We start from the raw sequence: 19,792 nt of genomic DNA, 5'->3' as shown, positions 1-19,792 counted from the left end.
CTATACATGCCTTTACATTCTGACAATGCTCCAGGGCTACTTTCCTCCTTTCTTGCCCCTGATGGTATTTTCTCTTGTGCTGATGGTAGGTGTGCAGTGAGATTTATTTGTTTTTGTAGAATGGAGCCAGTTTATTAGGAAGCTCTGAGAAATGTGTTCTAACCCCCATTGCCTGGCAGTTTGACATGCTTCTTTCAGGCTGAAAAAACATTCAATATTGTTGGATGTAATATGAAAACCAATGAGGGACAGTTGTGGAATACCCATGTCTTGCTGTTAAACAGACACACTTCACCCTTGAGAGCTCCTCTGCTGAGGCTGTGAAATGTTCTCAGATGAAAAAGTACCAGTTTATGAGACTTGGAGCATGGTGCTGCTGCTGTTCTTTCTCCTTGCTGTTGTAAAAACTGACCCAAGCAGGCAGAGCAGACTGTTTGGATTTTTCTATGGACCCACTGAAGGTAGAGCAGTGTTGCCAAGCCTGGCACTAGGGAAGGATTGCAACGGTACCAGCAGGGTCATCTGTAGCTCCAAACAGCTAGGCATCTGTGAAGAGCAAAAAGCTGTAAGGAAAAAAAACAAACCTATTTTGGAGTTAAATGGAAAAGCTCTCATATCACATGGGAATTAATTAATGGTGGCATGGACTGATTAGAACTCTATTTGTTATACATTACTTCTTAAAGATGGATTTTTTATAAGTGATAGTTTTATAAATGGACAATACAGAGGTAACTTAATGAAATGGAAAAGAACAGCAGTTTACAGCAGGAGGTTTATTCAGACTGCTGGGCCAGTAAAGCTGAATAACCCTGTAGCTCACTTCATGGCTCAGGCAAGGGACTCTCAGAGCAGAGTCATCTAATGATAGTTTTCTCAAGGTGGGAAATATTTTCCTGAGTTATAAACCTTGCAGAAGTTGAATATCAAAAAGTAGGAGTACAGCAGAGGAGAAATGGCAATTACAGGTGAAGGGAAGGACTGAATTTTAATCACCTGATAAAGACAGGTAGTACTGATTTATTATTGCTGGAAATAATGCATCCCCTCCTTTTTTATCACCTGTAATGAAATAGTCCATGTTTCAAATCCTTTTCTCTCTTTTCACTTTTTTCTCTCAAGTGAACAGAAGTAATGTCTCGAGTATGGAAAGCACAGGGAAATAAAGCTTTTTCTTCATCTTTTACATACAAATGTTTCAGATAACCTGTAGAAACCTGAACTCTGTGTTTCTTGTGCCACTGCTGAAAAAACTGTTGTCTTTAGTTACTTGTATAATACACGGCAATAACTAAAACTTCTCAGTGTTATAGAAATGCAAAATGGTTTGAGTTTGTTGCAAGTAATGTAAGAAAATAATGATTTAGTAAAGTCTCGGACTCTCTTGACAGTAGAATAGCTGCCCTGTTACTGTGATGTTCCTGAACCACGTTTTTGATGGCATTTAATGCTAGTAAGTGTTTAGTTATTTCTAAGAGTCAGTGGACTTTATTGTTACTTGTACTGTGTTATAAAAGCTCAGTCTGGACAGAGCAGACAAGAAGTTTTGTTACATGACTGATGAGGAACACAGTTTCATTCATTTAATTTCTACAATTCTGCAGTGAGGGGTAGGCACAATGTCGTATGTGTTTATACAGATGTAATTCATGTCAACCGTAAGTGTCATCTTTGGCAGTTCTGTTGTCATATGTGAGGCCTGTGACTTTTACTGGGCAAGACAGCATATTATGAATTCAAGCTAATAATAAGAATTGAGAACTTGTTTTTCATGTATTTTCATCGTGTAGATTTCTGTTTGTTTTGGAGGCTCTTGTGAAATCACAAAATAAAAATAATTTAAAGATGTCATAGCTCAGGATAATAAAATATTTTAATGTGTTAATTTTTCAACTAGAAACGTCTGAAAGCAGCTGAAGCAGAAAGTAAATTGAAGCAAGTATACATCCCCACCTAGTGAGTATAACAACAAAGTAATTTTTTTGAGTAATACACAGGTAAAACTGAAACAGTAACATGCAGTTACATGTGTGGTATTTTCCTAGTCATCTCTTGGATGGTTACTTTCACAGGATTTGTTATATGCAGAGATATAATCAGAAAATGCTAGAAACTCTTGTCTTAAGTGAATCCTTCTTACTTTACTGATCTCTTTGGTTTTGACATGCAATCTTTTTGTCTGGAACTGGAAGTTTTACAAAGGCTGATCAAGTGCTACCCATGGACTGTTCACATTCAAGAAGAGCTTGTTAATTTAAAAAACAGTTTCCAAACTAATCTCTTCCAAATCCCTGTAGCACAACACTTCATGTTTGTGTAAATGCAATATTTCAAAATAGAACTACTTACGTGAAATAAAATCTAATTTCCCATTACAGTTTTATCTGGCTGACAGAATCTCTTTTTCATCTAGAGAGAACAGATGTTCTGATTCTAAAGTAAAAGTAGCACGCAGCCCCAGATCTATCTATGACCACGTGCTATTAATACAATCTTGTTTTCTTCTGAGGGGTTTTTGATCTGTATTTCTTTTAGATTTAAACTGGATGCTGTATCTGCTGCTGCTAACATGTAGTTTGCAGAAAAAAAGATAAAATCCCTCCTTCATACTCATAATTTCCTGAATATTATGACAAGAGAAAGGATTACAAATCACTTTTCTCTAAGCTTTCTGTGGGTATATTAATTTAACTTATATATGAACTTCCTGTTTTTGTGTTTGTATAAGAATGTAATGCGAAAGGAAGAACTTTGCAAAGATTTTTGATGGCTTGTATAAATTACATACAACAGAGTTTCATTTCCATATTTCATACTGGCTTTTCTCTCTTAAACAGATGTCAACAATGAAAGCAGCAGACTGTTAAATTAATTATTTTACTCTTAGAACAGATTTTGTGAGCTTTGAAGCTCACATCTCTAATAAGTCACACTGTTTAAGCAAAGCTAAAACCTCTAGTATGTGTGTTCCCTAACCTTCTCAGATGAGTGGCTGCTTTAGGAAAACCATAAGGAGCTCAGTCTTTACGCTTTTTCAATTTAATTTCCTTGGTCTGCGTGGACAATTATGGATTTTCAATATGTTCACAGTAGGGACCAGCTGTATTGGATTACAAAATGTGTTTCAAAATGTGGGATTTTTGTGCTTTTATCTTACTGCCTCCATTTCCAGACAAAATCCCTAGTCAACAGTAGGAGGATGGTAGGACTTCTCAAATCTTTGGTATCTGTGGTGGTCGTGGGATTGCTAAATGCTCTGCTTCAAGACTAATTTATTGCATTTGAAATCTGAGTAGAATTGATTCTCGGAGCTGAGTACCTTTTTGAACTTGATCATTAGGTTTTTCTTGTAAATGCAAGGTTCTCTCCTTAATACCAGAGAGTCCCTTTCAATTCATGGCTTTTCTGAAAGGTAACTAGGCAACAAATCATAATGTGGAAGACTTAATTGTCTTTCAATCTCTTTTCTTGTACCTTGAGCCCAGGATAAAAAAAATATGTGGAAATTGTAAAATTGTCTCTTGCTGATATAGTGAAAAAAGAGAAGGCAGAAGACAGACTTGTTGGCATTTGAAATAGAGACTTGAAACAGCAAAGGTTACTCAATTGTAATTTTAAAATTTCTTGAATATGTTTTATGCTACCTAAAGTGACAAATAATTATATCCAGAATCAATGTATCCAGCCTTGCATTATATTGAGGGTAATTAAGATTCAAAAGGTTGAAACTCTGGAAATATTGCACTTAGTCTGGTGAGAAGTACATTAATGCTTTCTGAATTAATTAACCTGTTAAGTCCTACTTCACTGAAGTATTAGGTGTTACAATAATTACAAGAATGGTATAGTATAATAATATTAAAAAAGCCAAACAGAAATATCCAAGTTACCCTCCTCAGAGAGGCAGTAGTTTAGAAGAGAACTGAGACAGAACAACCTGATATATGGGTGGATTTTGCCATGGTTATAAGGCACTTGTATTACTGTGTGTACTTGTTTTTCAGACAAGAGGCTGTTTGACCCTCTCCTGGGATGAACCACCTTGTAGTATTACAGGCACTGTTGCTACTCTTGTTATACTTCATGCAAAGTTCATCCTCAGCTTGTAAAGCCTTACCTGTTGACTAGAACCACCTTCTCAAATTCCATGTCAGACTTTTGTTAATGCTTTGACCCTGAGACTTGGTCTTTTATGAGCTTGCCAAGTAGCTTAGACCATGTGACCACACTAAAGAGGTGTAAATTGGAGTATTGGAGCAGCTCTTAACACAGCAAGTGTCTGACAATGCTGAAAATAATGTAGGAGGAGTACAAAAATTGCTTTTGTTTAGAGAAGCTTTTATTGATCTTGTCAACGCACATCAGAATTCCATAATTTGGTTGTTTGTCTTCATGTTGACTAACCAGTTAATAAAACCAACTTTTTTTTTTTTAACTTTAAAAAAAATATTTTAAGCAATAAACCAAATCCCAATCAAATATCCAGCAACAATGGGAAACCTGCTGCAGTCAACGGAGCAATGGGAGCCTCTTACCAGGCACAAGCCACAGTAATAGGTCGGGCTTGTGAAAGCTGCTATAGTAAGTAAATATATATTTTTTAATGACTCCAGAGTTTGAGTGAATCTTAATATGTGCTGTTAAAAAAAAAAAAGGTATGTACTTTTGTTAGCATGTGACAGAGGATAATTTGCAATTACTCTTATGGCAGAAATAACTTTAAAGTTAGAGCTTCCTTCAGTATATTAATTAAAGTATTCAAATTACTTTATGATTTATTTTTTAGTGATTCATAAAGTGCAGAAAGTAGTATAGTAGTATTAAGTAGTATAATATGATGGCATTGATCAATTATTCCTTTACCTTCACAAAACTAGATTCAAATTTATTTTTGGGTTTCCTTTAAGGCTGCAAGGTTTTTGAGCTGTTCTTTTTTTTTTTCTGACTAGTTTTGGGGTGCTTTTCCCTCCTCTGTTGTTGTTGGTGGGGAAGATGGGGAGGACTGTTGTTTCTTTCTAGTATTTTGTGTGTTTCTGATCATTTTTGTTGGACTTCTTGAAATAGCAGCCCTCAACAGAGGTTATGTGAGAGCAGATGGAAAATCCAATTTAATAAGCCTGTCTTCCAGAGTGAAATTAGAAATAGTGGGATTTTTTTGTTGTTTGTTTGGTTTGGTTTGGTTGTTTGTGTTTGTTTGTTTGTTTTGTTTGTTTTGTTTTGTTTTGTTTTGGGGGTTTTTTTCCTCCTGTAGTCCTCTGGGAGAAAATCTCAGCAATACCAAGTCCCTGGCTTGAAATTCATTACAAAAGCATTTCCAAAATTTCCTTTTGGAGTTGACTTCTGTGGTGCTTTTGTAAAAAACTAAAGCAACAAACAGTCCAAGTTCTTACTTACCGTGTTAAATATATTAAATGTTTATCCATGCAGTGCTCTGATATTGCCGTATGTTATGGCCCTATATAGTCATTTATTACAGCATTTGGATTTATTGCAGTGACTGTAGCATGCACCAGTTCACCTGTGCTGCTTTCTCCTCCGTAGCTCCGCAGTCTCACCAATGGTATTCTTGGGGCCCTCCTAATATGCAATGTAGGTTGTGTGCATCTTGCTGGATTTATTGGAAGAAATATGGTGGCCTGAAAATGCCCACACAGACAGATGAAGATAAACTGTCTTCCAGCCAACCCACAGAGGTAGGATTGTGTAGACAAACTTTTCTAAAACAAAACACGGTGCTTTCACAAGACTGTGATTTGATTATTTAATGGAATGTTGTTTATGTATGTATTCAACTTTGGTATTACAAAACTCAGTTCATTAATTCTTTCTCTGTGTTAAGTGGAACTGCACAGTGCTCAGACCATGCCATATCTTCATTTGATTATTTCTTGTATAAACAAGCATGTGCTTCCTGCATTTTTTGGTGTACAGATGTCATTTTGTCAGTCAAATGGTGCGTTATCTCTGAAATGTTAAATATACTATACAGTATCATTTAGAATGGCATTATATATCCATTCTCAGTAGAGTTGTCTGCTCTGTGGCTTACAGCTTCCTACACAGGCCTGTTATTTGTGTAGTTATTTGCTTATTCTTGTGGGTTAGTCCAGCTGGGGCACGTTTGAGTGCTGCGACTCAGAGGTGTGTGTTGTGCTCTCTTTGTCCCTTCCCGTAGGAATCGCATGTCCGAACTCACCTGTCGCGGCAGGCCACGCAGGGCACTCCGGTGCGTAACACGGGCAGCCCAAAGTCGGCGGTGAAAACACGGCAGGCCTTCTTCCTCCACACCACGTGTTGGACAAAACTGGCCCGGCAGGTCTGCAAAAACACCCTGCGGCTGCGGCAGGCAGCGCGACGTCCCTTTGTCCCTATTAACTGTGCTGCCATTAAGGCAGAATGTAAGATGTTTTTTTAATTCTTAGTTCTGTGTGCTGTGCTTCCCACCCATTTTTTTGTCTTTTAATTTTATTTTCTTTTTCAATAAACGTTTCTTGTCTGTATGCTTTCGCTTTTCATTTTTTTTTTTCCATTTGTCCAGCATATCACCGACACGTTGGATAAATTCCGGTTGCCTTGAACAGATCTTAGGCTCTGGAAACACTTCAAATTAATTAAAAAGGGGATAGCTACTACCTCATTCACTTTCAAAAATTGACATTAACAAAAATGGGGGGCAGGGAGGAAAAATCAGTGCCACATCATACATTCTTCCTACTAGGCAGCATGAAAGAAGTGTGCTTTGCTGTTCTTTTTCATTCGTGTGCTGAGCAGAAGCTATAGATCTGTACATGCTGTACTTTTATTCAGTGGGGTTGGTCAAAGAATCAGGAGCTGGGGTTTCATAATTTAAATATGGTGTGCAATACAGTCCTTTGTCATTCATTGTGACAATCAGATGGTGGTGATAGCCGTGTTTATTATTACATCATAGTTGCATCATTTTGGTTTTCTCTGTTCCAGTTTTAGATTTTAGTTCTAAATAAAATTCTGTATTATGCTTGTTCTTTTTATAGCCAAAATATAAAGGCCTGATGAATTTCTAGTACTATGACAAAAGGCCATGAGTTTTTGTAGATGGCCACAGTATGCCTCTTTACCTGCATATGTGTGTACATTCTGCTGCAAAGTCACTGAATATTTCAACAGCTTTTGTATCTGCACTGGGCACATTATTTTGCTGTTCACGCTGTCTGGCTATGATTCCCAGTTCTCCAGAGATACAGTTCTCGGAGCAGATGCTTGGTTTTCCAGGATAAGCCATGCTGGCACATTGTACTATCAATTGTATTAGAATTGAAGAGAACTTTAAAGATCATTAGATGTGGGGCTTATAAGCATGTTCACTAGATGAACACTAAATGTTTTCCCAGAACACTTATTTGCGATGCAGATGATGTCTACGATGGTTATAAGAAATTTACTCCATGGAGGCTTAAAATCTGATTTTGAGTAATCGTTTTCCCTTTATGTACTTTAAGACCAGCCATTACACATATGCAAACCCTTCATCTACTTCTGCAGTACTCCAAAACTTGCTGAATATTTCTGTTCATTGTTTTAGTCTAATTTTTTACTTGCTCTTTTGGTCATTTTCTTTCTTCTTTTAAAACTGTGCAAGTCAGGAACAACTTTCAGATTTCAGGAAACCATGTGTTGACTGTGTGAATCAAGTGAGTTGTTCTTCATGGAAGAAGTATGTCTGAGGGTGGATTAGGATTATGGTTTTAATCCTCAATCCAAAATAAAAGTTACTTTCTGAGAGAAAGGTATTGTACCTTTAAATTTATGTGTCTGCTGAATCGTGAAGGAAAATTTAGAAGTTCACTTGAACTTTATATCTTTTTATCCATATCTCTTGTTTTTTCTCACTCACTGCAGTAAAAAAAAGATCAAACTTTTGTTTAAGGCGAAGAAAAAACAAGAAAAAAGTTTCATCCGACTGTTAATCATCATACTAGAACATGTGTTCAACCTTAAAAGAGCAGAGTGAAAAGCTGAGCTTTACAGCAAGAAATAGTCATTCATGCTTTAAACTGGCAGTGCTGTTTTTTCTCTTCTTTGAATGAAAGAGTCCTACAGCCAATTAATGGCAGATTAAGAGTAGAAAGACTTTTTTCCCCCATAGTGTCGGTATTTCATTATTATTTTTGCTTAAAGCAAATTTTGGACCTTGTGATTTTTGTCTCTGAATTCTGATGCTTCCTAATTAGACCTAACATAGGTTGAAGAAAAAAAAAGTCACATTTGTTAGTTTTTTGAACACAGCATTAAAATAATGTTCTAATGGTGGAAACAAAATTATACCTCAACTAATTTAAATTATGTTCCTTGTACATGCACATGTACCCACAATCCATGTTCTGTTTCTGGCAATCTCTCTTTCTGTGGAATCATTACAGTGCTCTCACATGCATTGCCATTGTCATATTATTTCTCTAGTAAAGGCAAAAAAAAAGTAAAGAAAAAAGTGTTCTGTAGTTTTATTGTAACTAGTTTCTCTTTCCCAAGAATGCCCTGAATCCTCTTCTAAGGTTATCCTGAAGCAAATAATTTTTAGGTTTTTAAACAAGATCCTTAACTAGCAGTCATGATTTCCTATGCTGGATCCACTGAGTAATTACAGTATTGAATGAATATCTATGTTGGTGTTAGAAATGTTGCAGTCATGCTTAATTAATCACCTGGCCAGAGTACCAGGTCACCCATGATGTGATATGGCATAAGATGGTTACAGTGCCCAAGAACTGATTTGGAATTTGCTTTCCATGTTGGTTTGCTGAAACTTGAATCTAATGGCTGCTTAGATGCTTTGTCAGACTCTCCTGACCATGTGTGCCAAACCAGTTCTTGAAAATATCCCTGTTTTTCCCAACGATATTGCATTAGGCACCATAACAACACTCAGAAACCATAAAATCTGAAGACAGAAGGATTGCTGGGGCACTCATCCCAGCTGCGTACCAGGTTTTATGCCCGCTTAGTCTTGTGCATTTTGTTGAAGTGCCAGGTTGTAAATGAAGCCGATTCCCAGATCTGAGAAAGACTCTGAACAAGCGTGTCAGAGCTCAGTCATAAAATAAATTGGTATTTGCATTCCACCTGAGTACTTGAGTGCATCTGCAGGTGCTTCTGGTGTCTTGGAGGAGCATGGAGGCCTCTGGGAATGATAACCTAAGGCCCAAGCATCTTTTAGGTGAAAACCAGGTTTTGACAGAGCATTTTCTCTTATTGAATGTCCACCCACTTTCTCTCCCTCAACCCATTATATCCACTGGCAGAAAACAAAGTCCTATTCTTTCCTGTTCTTTATTCCCTCAGATAGTGCAGGTAATTAGATTTTCCTCATTAACGAAGCCTGTAGCATAACCCCTGCTCAGATGCCAGTAGGAGGTACTGGAGATGATGCATTTACATCCCAGTTCAATCTTGGGATGGCCACCAGGAGGTTGAGAAGGCACAGCACCTCCTGCTAGGAACACAGCCCATCATGGAAAGCTCAAACCTCGTTCTGCCTGAACTTAATAAGACTCACTGTGGTTGGTGACAATAAACTTGTCTGATGGTTTTTCAGGAATAATTAGAATTGGTGAACTACTTTGGTAGAATGAAATTCTCATTGTCTAAATCTCACGAACTCCCTCCTTTTTTGTTTGAATATATTGCATGTCTTTTTAGAAAGTTAAGCAAGACCATCCTGTCTGGGGAAGATCTCTTAACTAGAGAAAAGCAAAGTGAGCATTCTTCTCAGCAGTCACTGATGAGACTGGTATTGTTTGCAGCTCACAGGCAGGTTGATAAATGCCTTGGCAGTGAGCCATGTGTCTGTAAACTATTGCTCCAGCACAGGGAGACTTTTGAGGTTTTTTTTTTCCTTCCCATTGCTTGGATATGGCTTTATCACTATATATATTAATTATAGTAATTCAGATCCGGATAACTGAATGCTGTGTAGACATGATTGTCAAAATGTTTTCAGTGCATGGTAATACGTTATCTGTATAATATATGTATAGTTACCTAGAAGTGGATGTTCTGATCATGATAAAAATTTATCATATGTTTAATTCCTCATATTTATTCACAAATGTGGTACATAGTACTTGCTAGTGATGTAGTTTGATGAAACAAAGTCAGGTGAAAACAGTAGAATATGCAAAATGTTACTGATTTGTCTTTGTAACCATAAAGTTTCTATTTTACTGACATAAAGCTACCCATTCGTCTGAATTGAGTAACATTTATGGTATTGGTTCACAGACTGTGTTTTGCATCCTTGATTTTGATAGCTATGGAAGATCTTTTAGCTGTATTGGATGAAAATATTTTCTCTGTTGTTATCGCTGAATGCAATTTGTCCCAGATTTTAATAGCCAGTAAAATAATTGACAAAGCGTATTTTTTTCCAGAGTTTCTAAGAAGAATACAATTCAGAGAATACAGTGCATTCATGAGATGATCTGCATTTTGACAGAGATATGATGGAATGTCAAAGAGAAATAACTTGCTGATGAGAATCTCTCTAAGCTTAAGAGACCTACCAGTCTAGTTTTTTTAAGAAAAGGAAATAATTAGAAAATACTTTTATATTTGAAAGCACAGTCTGATTTATTATCATCTTCTTGGCATTACTGATTTCATTCACCCCTGTAATGCCCCACGTCAGTCATCATGCTTGACAGCTTTAAAGCCTCATAAAAAATATGTTTTACACTCTGGTTTGTAATGTTATTTCCCGGGATTTTTCTAGTTGTGTTGTATCCTCTTTAGGGTTATGGTGTCCCAAATTATGTGCACTTCAAGATACATATTTTCCATCATTTTGGAAAGTTGTGTTTTCTATTTTCCTATTATCATGATTTCTAACATTCTGATTTTGATTTCTTTTTGGTACTGCCTAGATATTTTTAGACAGCTGTTGATGCTGACTCCATGAATACTCTTCTGGTTTGTGATGGTGTAGAAGCCATCATTATATCTATATATTGCAGTTATTTTACCCCTTCAAAATTCATTTACATGCATTGCTTGATGTTGCTCCTATCCTTTGCTATCAGTTTTCGCTTTGATTATGCTAAGAAATTTATCAGGAAATTTTAACTCTCTAATCACCTCTTTTCCTGCCCTTTTATATTTGAACAGCGCTGATCATTTGGGGATTACACAGACAGTTAGTTTTAATAAGGTGCTAGTTCCTGAAGAAGCCTCTTTTACCCTGTAACATCCGAACAGCCGAGATCTTTGGTGACACGGTTTGGTAAAAGCTCTCAGAAATGCCAAACTGGATGCAGTTCATCTGCATGTGGACAGGTCATGATCTCCTCAGAGGATCCTGGCAGTTACTGGTTTATAGGAACGTAAGTAGGAAGGGACCCTGGAGGTCTCTAATCCCACTTCCTGTATAAGGTTCACGTGCTCATGGGCCTTTTGGCCAGATGAGCTTTCTGTATCTCCAAGCATGAAAACTGCACAGCTTCTCTGGGCACCTGCTCCAGTGTTTGATCAGCCTCAGAGTAAATAATCTTATATCTTGCAATTTCCTGTCTCCCAGCCTGGCTGTTGCCACAGACAGGAACAGTGTGTTGTCCTGTCCCAGTATTCCTCTGACAAGGGTCTGGCTCAGAGTCTCTGTGCTCTGCTGCTGGGAGGCTGCCGGTGCCATCCAGGTGTCCCCTCATCCTTCTGGTCTCAAGGCTGCCCACACCTGTTTCCCCAGGCCCTCAAAGTCCTGTGCTCAAACACCCCATCAGCTTGGTGAGCCTCAGCAGCTGGCCCTGCTCCTGTGTGCCGGTGTCTCTTCCATGGTGGGGATCCCAGAGCTGGACACGGGCTCTGGCCATTGCTTCCCGTGGACCGAGGGCAGAGGTGACCTCCCCCAGAACGCCATCGTCTTTCCTGCTGCAAGGACACACCACTGAGTCATGAGAACATGTTAAACCTGTTTGCCCTTCCAAGGTCTTTGTTGGCTCCCTTGATGCTTCCAAATTTAACCGTGTGCCGCTATTAATAATGCAACCTTTTGCCACCCTGCAGACCTACTTACTGAAGAATATTATCACATTTGCCCTGTTTTTGTTCTCTTGAACCAAGACTGTTTAAGCATTCATTAAACACCAGCAGCATGTCTGCTCAGCAGTTTGGATGAATTCCACCTCATCCTGGTAACTTGGTTTTACTGATTACCCAGTTTGTTTTGTAATATTTCCTGTGGACACTTCAATGTGACCCAGTTCTCATAATTTCCTCATAAAAGTATTTTGGAATTGAGCTTTTTTAAGTGCTTTTGCAATGACCAGTGATACAAGGAGTGCGTTCAGCTTTTCTGCTGTGCCTTTGTGTTTCTTGTGTATTTTTCTCACACCTTCATAATCAATTGCTACAGGCACCAGCATGCTTTCTGCTTTTGCTGTATTTGAAAAATATACTAAAAAATAGAAGATTCCTTCTTGTTATAAATGTATTTTTTCTCATAGCTTCCACTACTTCACTGATCTTCCTAAGATTTTTATTCTTCATATAAAAGATCATACTAGATTTTAGGACTTGCTTTAAATTTTGGGAGTTCTGATAAATTGCTACCCAGATTTTATTCTCTGGCTTTATACTTGAGAATGATGCACAATACACCTTTTTTTTTTTGCTCTGTGTTCTGCATAAAGATTGTAAATTTTATTATACTTTTTATGGGAGCACTTTATTATGGATCAAGGTTTGCTGCTGTTAAACATACTTTACTGTTTCAATAGATAGGTGTGCTTTGAAATACTCACCTTTGATGAACGTGGTTTATCTCAAGCATGAAAATTGTGCTCTCCTTGCAGTATGTATTCCCAGTCAGCATATAAACTCCACTCCATGATTCAATATCCTTTTTTACAGTGAAGATGTGTAGATGGAAAATTTTCTTGCTAATTACTTCTTAGGCAATACTTTGCTGTTCTCAAAGTAGCCATAAAGTACTATATAGCCTCTGCTTATTTTACTGAGGGAGACAGTGGAGACACATCTTTCTGCTCCACCACTTAAAATATTTCAGGTGTTTGGCAATATTAAAAATATTCTGGACACCAGATTTGTCCTTTTTGGGTTCTTCATGTACTCAGCATTAGGGCTCAGGAACCTTTGAAACCCATTGGTATTTCCCAAATTTTTAGGTAGATTCCTTAATCTATTAAAGTAAGCTGTGCTTTGTCTGCTGCACTGAAAATATCTTGAATATCTAAAATGCTTATTCAGTCATTGCTGTGCATTCATGATCTTCATGATTTTTGCACAGATCTAGATTAGAATAGATAAAGGGATTGTAAATACTTCTACATGGTGTCTTTTCCTGTTACTGTTCACTCTCTCTCATGTGCTGGAAAGAAGCAAACAGGAAGAGTTTGGTGAAGCACAGGGAGGACTTGTAATTATAATCTATTTATAATGTGTCCCTTCTGTAAAACTTGTAGGTAGGTATTTGTGGGACGTTATTCCATTTGAGAGAACTCCCGATGTATAAAATCACTGTATGAATGCAATTTTGTCCAGAACAGAATACCTGTATTCTAGGGATACTGGAAGCTCTAGATGGGGATTTTTGTGTCTTCTTGGAAGACAGATAAGCCAATGATTCTGAATAATTAAAAAGAAAAAAAGTGATGGTCTATTTATAGTAATCTTGAAATTATTTACTGAAGCCTAGTGGCTTGTGAATTTTTGCCTTGACTGACTTCATTGTTCTAAGCATAAACCTCATTATGTTAACTTTGTGCTTGGGACATCTGGATGGAATCTCTACTTGTGTGTTCACAGTAGCAGCAGGAAATTCAAGGCAGTTGCTGCACTGCTAGCTTTCATGTACTAAGCAGAAAGTTACAGTTTTTGAGACCTTTGAGCTCTGTAATACATGGTTACAACTGACCATTTTGTTGACAAGTTTACAGTGAAAAGTTGTGTAACAAAAATCAGTAGTCCCAGCTTTACATCCTTAACTCTGTTTTGCCCCATTTAGAAACAGAGAAACTTATGGAAAACAATAAATTCAATGTAAATAATTTTTAACAGCCAAAACTGCATTTCTTTTAGTATTCATATTTTCATCTGTGTTTTGTTTGCCTGGATGACTGTCTCCAGAAAGACTTTGTAAGCAAAGACTAGAATCTACCTGGTGTTGAAACTTAGATGAACTTAAAGAAAAAAGCTCATAACATCACCTGCATGAATGTGGGCATGTCCTGCCTTTAAATACTCATGATTAGAAATATTGATGATAAAAAATGGAGAATCTAAGAGGCGGGCTAAAAGAAAAAAAGAAACTTGTGTTAAAAATGCAAGTCGGAAACTGGTTGGTGTGTCCTAAATCTGTTCATAATAGTAAAATATTCAAACTGAGTTTATATTCTTTAAAATTCTCAGATGCAGATCGACATTGTGAACTTGCTGGGAATCCTCTGAAGATCAAAAGCACCAGAAAACCACTGTCATGTATCATTGGGTATTTAGGTGCGTATCTGCCTCTGGAGAATAACAAACCAAACATTTAGTTTGTACTGAAGCTTCATAACCTGGTATGCACAGAAATAGAGATTTATGCTCTTAGTAACAAGAAAACAATTCTGAAGTTAATAAATTAAAAATGGTGGTCCACTATGAGTTGTAAAACTGCATGGTTGAACTTGTGGGATATAGGGAGAAGTCCTCCTGATACTGGTTTAAAGTGTCAAAGTGAAACCTGATGTAATTTAGAATGTGAAAAATAGTCTGGCTTGTCTAAATAAAAAGAATAACTGCTCAAAGAGGTGATATTAAGCTCAGGGCTGCTCTACTGTGTCCTTTGTATCCATTTGCAATACTACTTTTTGCCTAAAAGCAGGGGACCTCAGCCACACTAAGACACATACCTTGTCATTTGATGACATTAGTTTAAAAAGTGTAATTAAATGCATCCTGAGTTCATAACCAAGAGGACAATGGATCCACAACTCAATGGGGAGAGGAAATTTCTAGTAATAGTGATTCCTTGCAAGGGACCATCAGTGACTATTAAATATTTGCACAGTTGTATAAGAATTGTGGTAACCCAGAGGCTGTTAATCCTCAAATTAATATAGAAATAAATCCATTGGTCAGAGAAGCAGTGAATAATTCTGCTGTGTATTAATCCTGTTCTACAGAAGTGAACTCTACAGCTGAGTTTAGAGCTCAGTCTAGATGTTTTGCTCATAATTTCAGTCACCAGGAGTTTTTATTTTTGTACTAGATCAAAGTAAACACTAAGTCTTTTGCCTTACTGGAATAGAAACTGGCTTTTAATGTAGTTACAACTGTTCTTCCAGGACATCAGTTTTGTGAAAATACTAACTTCAGGAATGTGGGTAGTGAGGAATTAATGCCATTCTCACTGAATTTTGTTCCTCCTGCCCTGGAGTTTAAGAAAAAAGCCAGGCCAGGGATAATTTCTTACAGACATCCCAGCTCTGTGTGTTGAAAGGACTACTTTGGCTAACTTGGTGGAGTTGTAGTTCAGGGGGGAAGCTGGACAGGGGATGATTTGTCCAGCTGCCCTGTCTGTGCATCTAAAGAAGAAATGGTATTGTGGGTAAATTTAAAATACACCACATGTTTTTAGGGCCATGTTATGTAGCCTTTCAGGAGTTGTCTTAACCCCTCTAGGATTGTAAGTCTGTAGGCTTAATGGGAGTTAATGGATAAACAGTGTCAGACAGTATTTTGTGAATTTACATGAAGGTCTGGTAGAAGATGAGCAGTGCTAAAATATGCCAAGTATCTGTGGAATCTGCTTAGTATTTGACTGTATGGGAAGTAAAGGTATCACTACAGCTGCGGAAAATAATCTGTGTTACAGATAAAGTGAACCCAGCACAGTTGAATAAATTCATCTGAATTTGCTTTATAGGGGTGGCTAGAAAATGGCTTTTTGTTTGCCATGTAGCTTGGTGGAATTTTTTTAGTTTAGTTTGTGATCTTTTTTTATTTATTTGTGATTTTTGTGGTTTCAGTAAATAAGTAAATCTTGCATTATATTTCCCATAAAAATTAGTATTATATATCATGTCATAACTTGTATAGGAGACATTTCTTTTTACGATTCATTCTGAGCCATTCTCACAGATATTTATTGGCATACAAATAACAGTGTGTCATGGCACTACTGTTTTCAACCTTTCTGGTAAGGCAGAGAGGATTTCAGTGCCCTGCACATCCTGAGTCATTACTTCCCTTTATCCCAGTTCTGCATCTTGGCTTCAAGTTCCACAAGTGAGATAGGACAAGCATTAAAATTAGGCCTTGTCCTCTCAAGAGCTGGGGCTAATGCCCTGCAATCTCATCAGTCATCACTGTGCTCCCTAAAACAAAGCTGCTAAGGTGAACCCCTGGCTAATTAAATGTCCTGTATTGCCTCCTAGTTAGGAGGAAACCAGGTTAACACAACAGCTGGGATACATGTTGAGGAGATGAGGTGAGAAAAAGGTGCAGCTGCCTGAGCCCCTCTGAAATCCAGGATGTTTATTGAGGTGATTTGGTAGAAGACTTCAGTGTATCTTTATTTACTTTGAGGGTTTTTTTTTTACCCTACTGACATTTTGGAGGAGGGAGAAGTTTTTAATGTTGTTGTTGTTTTTTACTTGTTTGAGGCTTAAATCTGGTCCTATAAAATGTGTCCTTAATATGTTTTTGAAACATCTGTTATTCCTATTTTACTTTTATTTCAGAATGTGGCTGACTGGTTATTTGTTCTGTGGGTAATGGGATAATTTGAAAGCTATAGTCAGTTCTCTGAATTAGAACAAGGTGCAGGTGGCTAGAAGATTTTCAGTGAAGTGCTAGGCAATACAACAAGGATAAGAGCAGCAGGAATTAAAAGATTTTAATTACTATTATTCCATAATACAATTATATGAAGGGATAATAGGCAAAACCCCTGAAATGCCTCATTACTCTGCTTGGGTGTAATGAGGCAGCTGGTTATAAAGTGCTGATCGAAAGCATGAAAATGTTTGAAGCAAGTCTACATGTAGAGGAGGAATGAAGTAAGATGTAAAGGTCTGCACAGGAAGCACTCAGTCCATTGGGAAGTGGTCCTGGCTGTTTAAACGAGTTCCTTTATAGAGGTTAAATGTAGAGCTTGGTCTTGCCACCTTCCTCTACTGCAGAAAAAGACAACCTTTGTAGTAAACTAATGGAGGGTTAGTGATTTCTAAACTGAATACAAGTTGAAAGAAGGAAATGCTTCCTTCCTCAATGGCTTGCTCACCCTGAAAATATAAAATTGCCTTTCCTATAGGTTGCAGATGAAAGGAGATGGAGTTCTGACACGTTGATGCAACTGCTAGGATTATTGTGGTTGCTGCTGGAGCTCTTTGGCAAATAAAATAATATATTAGTGTTGTTAGCCCTAGAAATCTACAATTTCCTTCAGAAAAATGGAAAAGATTGCTAAATGAACATTTTAGAATGCAAATTCCAGTTACCTTCAGCAAATAGCACAAGTGTTTCTATTTCAGTTTCGAGTTTTGCCTTAGCAGTCAGTGGTGTTCATAACATTAAGCATGCCTCTGTTCCCATTTTAGTAAAAAAGCAAAATGTGGGATGCTTGTTCCCTACAGCAGAAAAAAAAAAAAAAGACATTCCATGAAATCTTTTCTGTATGAAAAGCAGTGAATACTGCAGTGAATATCTGTAAAACACTCTCATCATCTAATTAGGTGGTGGGAAATTTGGTGGCATCAAGTCTGCAGCTCTGCCCTGAAAGGACTGGTTACCTGTGCCTTCCCTCTCTGCTGTTCTAATACTCACCTGTGTATTTCTCTGCCCTACTGTTTCTTACCTGGCCCTCTTGAAGCTTCTCGTGGGAGGGATGTCCATGCTTGGAGACTGTGATTGCAAGCCCCAAGCAAACCAGTGGTGAACAATTAAGCAAAGTCTTTTCCAGTGTAAAAATTGTGTTGGCATTGTCTCCTCCTGGCACACTGTTCCATTACAGCCTGGCCAAGGCCATGAGACCGAGAGCTCCAGGCAGGGCAGGCGAGCTCTTGGATGTCAGACTTTGGGCATTCCTGAAGGAGGAAAAACATGTTGTGGCAGTGGGCTTTGGCTTTATGCACTGGTTTCTCTTTCTCCTGAATGATAGCCATGGATGGCAGAGGCTGGAAAGGATCCTCCTTGGATACCTGGTCTCACTGTAGATTTTGCATCTTCTCAGTTTCTGTGCTCCATTTAATAAATAAGGAGGTATAAACCCAGACTGCAAATGAGAAAGTACTTAATTTCTGTGTTCTGATCTACTTGCCTTGGGCAGCTGACTCTCCTGTTCTGACTCCCAGCCTCTCTGCTCTCACCTTCTCAGCCTCTTCTGCTGCCTGGGGTCATCAGAGGGGCTGCGAGTGCCTCATCACCTGCACAGTGCTGGCAGCTGGTGCCCTGTGGCTGTGTCACAGGCACAGGACCTGCCCTCGGGCAGCTGACTTCCCACACAGGTCTGGGTTCGGACTGGACACAGTGGTGGCATTTTGAACCCAAATGTGTGATGGGAATGAGTTAATTGCTTCAGCAAATTCCTGGTGAGGGACCAGTAGACTCAAGCCAAGGCTTTCTTTTGGCACTTTTATCTGGCAGATAACTCAGAAATTTCCGTGCAGCTGTGTCAGCTCCTGGCAAACACAGCAGCTGCCACCCTGAAATGTGCTGGCCAGATGTGCTTCACTGCATCTTGCCCTCTTTATTCCTCCTTCTTCAAAATAGTCTTGCTCCATGAAACATATTAGATACTCTGGGATCTTTGAAGCTGCCCAGTAATGACTCAGTGTGGAAGTGTTCCCACTGCAGTTTTGGGGTAGTTGTAGCTGTAATGTCTGACCCCCTGACTCTTGTACTCTTGTGATTTGTGTGTGGGAAGATCCCTTAAAGCTTGTTATTGTGACAGAAAATTCTGAATAGCTAGAGGTATTGAGGTGGTTTCACTACAGTAAAATGCTTTTATTTGTTTGCTAAAACCTGTGAAAGTGTAGCTTCAATACAAACCTCAAAAGGGTAGGAAAATATAAACACACCCATTTCAGACTGTTTTGTATTTATTGGCTCTTCAACCTCAAACCTTTACGTATCTGCACTGTGGAATTGAACTCGGGTAATCTAAAGTGAAATAGATCTCTTTTACTTGGAGAACCTGTGTGTATGAGGACTTGTGTTGTTCACAACTTGTGTTGTTGTGTAAACACACAAGTGCAGAAGAAAGTTTATTTTCATTAAAAATCAAAAGTACATTTCACCTGCGTAAGAGATTGTTTTATGTACATTTCACCTGTGTAATAGATTATTTTATTTATTTTCAAATCAAGTAGGTATAATTTCTCTCTTTCTCTCTCTTGTCTCAAACAGAGATACATCCTGCTGTGAAACCCAATGTAATCAGGTCAACACCAAGCCTTCAAAGTCCAAGTGCAAAACGACTGCTTGCACCCTCCAATCACTCTTCATTAAGTATTTTGGGGAAAAGAAACTATAGCCATCATAATGGGCTTGATGGTATGTGAAGGAATATAAATGAAATATTCTTTAACTTTCTGAATTGCAAAACTTCCTGTGAACTTGAGGTAGCATTAAATGAGAGTGTACAGACGTAGAAAAATGTAAGATATGGATGGTATGTTTATAGCAGCAGTGCAATGAATGGTGGTGCTTATTCATTGGATAAGGATATATTAATGCCTTCTCTTAAAATAAAGAATCCCTTTGCCATTTTTTCTTACTGATTTTGATTAAGTAAAGAAGGACAAGAAAATAATAAAACAAA

At 38.0% G+C, this 19,792-nt stretch overlaps 1 protein-coding gene across 2 annotated transcripts in view; it reads left to right on the top strand.

The window, feature by feature from the left end:
- MTA3 (metastasis associated 1 family member 3) overlaps positions 1-19,792 on the top strand; it is a 129,539-nt gene that overhangs the window by 73,976 nt on the left and 35,771 nt on the right. For both annotated transcript variants that reach the window (XM_062489258.1, XM_062489257.1), the window contains exons 11-16: positions 1,898-1,956; positions 4,457-4,581; positions 5,542-5,693; positions 6,176-6,398; positions 14,395-14,481; positions 19,378-19,524. In XM_062489258.1, coding sequence (XP_062345242.1) covers positions 1,898-1,956; positions 4,457-4,581; positions 5,542-5,693; positions 6,176-6,398; positions 14,395-14,481; positions 19,378-19,524 — 793 coding nt within the window. The remainder of the gene's footprint in view (positions 1-1,897; positions 1,957-4,456; positions 4,582-5,541; positions 5,694-6,175; positions 6,399-14,394; positions 14,482-19,377; positions 19,525-19,792) is intronic.

The sequence above is a fragment of the Cinclus cinclus genome, chromosome 3 (assembly GCF_963662255.1).
Source record: "Cinclus cinclus chromosome 3, bCinCin1.1, whole genome shotgun sequence".
NCBI lineage: Eukaryota > Metazoa > Chordata > Aves > Passeriformes > Cinclidae > Cinclus > Cinclus cinclus.
This window is presented reverse-complemented; position numbering and strand designations above follow the sequence as displayed.